Source organism: Enhydra lutris, unplaced genomic scaffold (assembly GCF_002288905.1).
Source record: "Enhydra lutris kenyoni isolate GAN:26980312 unplaced genomic scaffold, ASM228890v2 scaffoldscaffold101, whole genome shotgun sequence".
In the NCBI taxonomy this organism is placed as follows: domain Eukaryota; kingdom Metazoa; phylum Chordata; class Mammalia; order Carnivora; family Mustelidae; genus Enhydra; species Enhydra lutris.
The window spans coordinates 944904-949340 of NW_019154185.1; the positions used below are offsets into that span (position 1 = coordinate 944904).

Here is a 4437-nt window from a genome sequence, read left to right on the forward strand (position 1 = left end):
CCACAGGAAAGGAACTACTGTTTAGCCCTTGCTGGGAGCTAAAGAAAACTGCAAAATTGGGGACCTCAAAGTTACGATTCCTCTCTGGGGCCCGGGGTGGTTCTTACTTTAGGGGAGTGGACGTGAGGGGGCGAGGGTTCTTCAAAGGTCGTGGCCCGACGCTCGGACCCAGGTTTCTGCTCCTCTTTGGAAGAACTGTGCAGGTATGTGGCCGGGGCCTGGCCGAAATCCAGGGGCCAGGAAGGCACAGGTTTGCAGGAAAATCTGTCCTGGTGACAATCCCCATTCTGTGAGGTGCCGGCGAGTTCAGGCCGCCCCAGTCGGGGCCCCGGGCTGAGAAGACCAGAGCGGGGTCCGCGGCAGCGCCCCCCCCCCCACCGCACCCCGCACCCCGCACCCCGCACCCGCGGGCCCAGCTCTTCCCGGCGCCCGCGGCCTCGTGCGTCACCGGCGCGGGCGGGGGCCGAGGGGAGGGGGACGCCGCAAGGTGAGGGCCCCGCGCCGCCTTAAGACGCCGCGCGCCCCCGCCGCGGCTCAGAGCTTGCAGCGCGGCGCGCTGGCCGGACGTGCGGGCTCAGGCGCCCCGCTCCCACCGCGCCCGGCGCCCCGCGAGCTCCCCGCCGCCGGCGCCTCGGGAGGCAGCCCGGACGAGCGCGGCGAGTCCGCCAAGGAGCTGCACGCAGCTCCCGCGGCGCGACACCTCCGCCAGCAACAGGTAAGCGGCCCGGCTCGGCTCCCGGCGCCGCAGCCCCGGCGCCCACCTGGCCCCGCGCTCGAGCGCCCCGGACGCCCGGTCCGCCGCGGCCCGACGGCAGCGGCTCCGGCCGGCGCCGAGCCCCCGTGCGTCCCGCTCGCCTGGCTGCAGCCCTCGCCGGTGGCCTCGCGCTTATCCCGCGCGGTCCTCCGCTCTCCCCTCTGCTCCCCATCCTCTCTGTCTTAGTCTCTCTTCGATTCTCCTGTCTCCGTCTCTCCCTGCCTCTCGTTCGCTTGCGGTCTCTCATTCGTGGTCTCCACTCGTCTCCCTATCATTTTCTCTGCCCCTCCGGGCGGCTCTCATCCTGTCTCTGTCTCTCCTTCTCTTTCTGTCTCTCCGGGTCTCTTTTTTTCCTCTCTCTGTCTCTCTCATTCTCTTTCTCTGTCTGCCTCCCGGTGTCTCCCGCTCTGCCTCTCTGACTCTCCCACCAGCCCGGCACCTCTGCCTCGTGTCCTGCTCTCCCCGAGCTCTCCCTCCCCAGCCGCGCCGCCGAGAGAGATAGAGAGATGGCGGGCGGGCTGGAGGCTACGGGGAGGGGGTCGCAGGAGGCATCCTCCCTGCACCCAGCGGCGGCTGCGCCCCTGAGAAACTAGGGGATTGATCCGCCGGAGCCCGAGGGAGCCGGGGCGGCAGCCGGTTTGCCTGGCGAAATAGCCAGCCCAGAGACAGAGATCGGAGATCGAGATCCGGGCAGAGAAAAACCGAGGTGAGGGCTCGTCGGGGACAAACGGGGGGACACTGAGATGCATAGGCACTAAAAACATACGAAGGAAGTGTTCCGCGAGAGTCCCAGGGACAGAGGGAGAGACAGAGAACCCAACTGTCAAAGTGCACGCGCCGGCGAGATAGCCTGAGCCACGAGAGACAGGGACAACCAGGAGAGACAGCTGTAGGCCTTCCGAGGCAATGGCGAGAGACAGGCAGACCGCGGTCAAGAGGAAACTTAGCGCGCGGAGAGACAGAACCCGCGGGGAGACGCGCAGGGGACACAGGGAGACGCGGCAGCGAGAGCCTTGGGGAGACACGGGGACCGACAGGGACACGCAGGCGGCTTGGGATACTGGACAGGTGCACTGGGGACCCCAGAGATTGTCAGGGAGCTAGGCTGAGAGAGACCGGGAGAGACGACGCCGCGTGGGGAGAAGACGGGGGAGCGCACGCACTAGCGAGCGACACAGACCGTGACAGGCAGAGACACGGAGAGAGACGGGAGCGCATCAGCAAGAGACGGAGGGAGAGACGGGGAGACAGGCGGAGAGAGACGGAGAGAGACGTGCGCACACAGCTGCAGAGAAAGTGAGCCGGCGAAAGAGTAACGGGGCGGGGGTCGTGTGAGGGGGTACTGAGTCCGAGAAATTGGCTGAGACCTGGAGGGACAGACGGGAGTGACACAGAGACAGGCTGGAACGAGAACGACAGAGTGACGGAGAACGACTGCGCGCACGTGCTAGCGAGACGCTGGGAAGGAGAGACAGAAGCCAGAGTGAGAGACGCGGAGAGTCGGAGAAAACCGGTGAGACACCGCCACAGACCCCCAAGAGACACAGGACAAGTGCGTTAGTGCGGGACACTGAGGAGAGCGCGCGCGACACGTAAACAGGTAGAGACCGCGCGCGCGCATGCGCCGGCGCCAGAGATCGCTGGAGAGACGCAGAGACTGTGTGGGAGAGACGCGGCGCGCGCAAGCCCGCGGGAACGGCGGGTGGGGGGACCCCGAGACCCTGAAAGAGCGGGCGGAGGGACCGGGAAAGGAAGAGGACGTGCAGAGAAACTGCCCTTCCCGTGGGCAGAAGTGGCTGTGGAGGGCGCGGTGGGGGCCGGTGTCCAGGGGAGGAGGTCCCCCGCCCCCCCTCCCCGAAGCGGCCCTCTCCCCCGCCACGGCGGGGTGACTGACCCGGCCCGGGTGTTTCTTTCGTCCCCAGCACAGGCACTGACTGCGGTGCGGTGCGTGGTCCGAGGAACGCCCCTGCGGCCGCCCGCCCTCCGTCACTATGACGTCCACCTGCCCCAACAGCACGCGCGAGAGCAACAGCAGCCACACGTGCGTGCCCCTTTCCAAAATGCCCATCAGCCTGGCTCACGGCATCATCCGCTCGAGCGTGCTGCTCATCTTCCTCACCGCCTCCTTCGTGGGCAACATCGTCCTGGTGCTGGTGCTGCAGCGCAAGCCGCAGCTGCTGCAGGTCACCAACCGCTTCATCTTCAACCTCCTCGTCACTGACCTGCTGCAGATTTCGCTCGTGGCCCCCTGGGTGGTGGCCACCTCCGTGCCCCTCTTCTGGCCCCTCAACAGCCACTTCTGCACCGCCCTCGTGAGCCTCACTCACCTGTTCGCCTTTGCCAGTGTCAACACCATCGTGGTGGTGTCAGTGGATCGCTACCTGTCCATCATCCACCCTCTCTCCTACCCCTCCAAGATGACCCCGCGCCGGGGGTACATGCTCCTCTACGGCACCTGGATCGTGGCCATCCTGCAGAGCACACCCCCTCTCTACGGCTGGGGCCAGGCTGCCTTTGACCAGCGCAACGCCCTCTGCTCCATGATCTGGGGGGCCAGCCCCAGCTACACCGTTCTCAGCGTGGTGTCCTTCATCATCATCCCACTGGCTGTCATGACCGCCTGCTACTCCGTGGTGTTCGGCGCGGCCCGGCGGCAGCACGCTCTGCTGTACAACGCCAAGAGCCGCAGCCTGGAGGTGCGAGCCAAGGACCGTGTGGAGAATGAGGATGAAGAGGGAGAGAGGAAGGATGCGTCCTCGGGCCAGCACGGAGGTGAGGTCAATGTCCAGGAGGGCGGCGCGGAGGCCGAGGAAGGGAGCGTGGAGAGCAGCGCAGGTGGTGCGGCGGCCAAGGGCAGCAAGGAGGTCGGAGAAAGCAGCTGGGTGGCCGGGGAAGGCAGCATGGAGGGCGAGGAAGATGGCACAGCCGCCGGCGGCGTGATGGCAGGCAAGGGCCACATCGAAGAAGGCCAGTGCAACATTGACCTGGGTGAAGAGGACATGGAGTTTGGCGAGGAGGACATCAATTTCAGCGAGGATGACATCGAGGCTGTGAACATCCCAGAGAGTCTCCCACCCAGTCGTCGAAACAGCGCCAACGACCCTCCTCTACCGAGGTGCTACCAGTGCAAAGCAGCGAAAGTGATCTTCCTCATCATTTTCTCCTACGTGCTGTCTCTGGGGCCCTACTGCTTCCTAGCAGTCCTGGCCGTGTGGGTGGATGTCCAAACCAAGGTGCCCCAGTGGGTGATCACCATAATAATCTGGCTTTTCTTCCTGCAGTGCTGCATCCACCCCTACATCTATGGCTACATGCACAAGACCATCAAGAAGGAGATCCAGGATATGCTGAAGAAGGTCTTCCGCAAGGAAAAGCCCCCAAAGGAAGACAGCCACCCAGACCTGCCGGGAACAGAAGCCGGCACAGAGGGTGGAACCGAAGGCAAGACTGTCCCTTCTCGTGATTCTGCCATTTTACCTTGAAGCTAGCTCGAAGGCAGAGCCTGAACCCTGCACCGTGCAGAGACAGGAGCAGCTTTGTTTTTCGTGGACCCCCCCCCCCCCCCCGATCCCGGTAATGCCAACCCACGCCATTTCAGGCAAAGGCCTTGCACACCTCCTTCTCACCACAAGATAAACTGATGGAAGAGGTAGGAACTGGAGTTTTCCTTTAGAAATGTGCCC

General features: G+C 64.8%; 1 protein-coding gene across 1 annotated transcript; it reads left to right on the forward strand.

The window, feature by feature from the left end:
• Positions 1 to 2745: 2745 nt before the first annotated feature.
• On the forward strand, positions 2746 to 4236 carry LOC111139335 (G protein-coupled receptor 101). Its single transcript, XM_022491599.1, has one exon. The coding sequence runs from the start codon at positions 2746 to 2748 to the stop codon at positions 4234 to 4236; it is 1491 nt and encodes a 496-aa protein (XP_022347307.1).
• Positions 4237 to 4437: the final 201 nt, after the last annotated feature.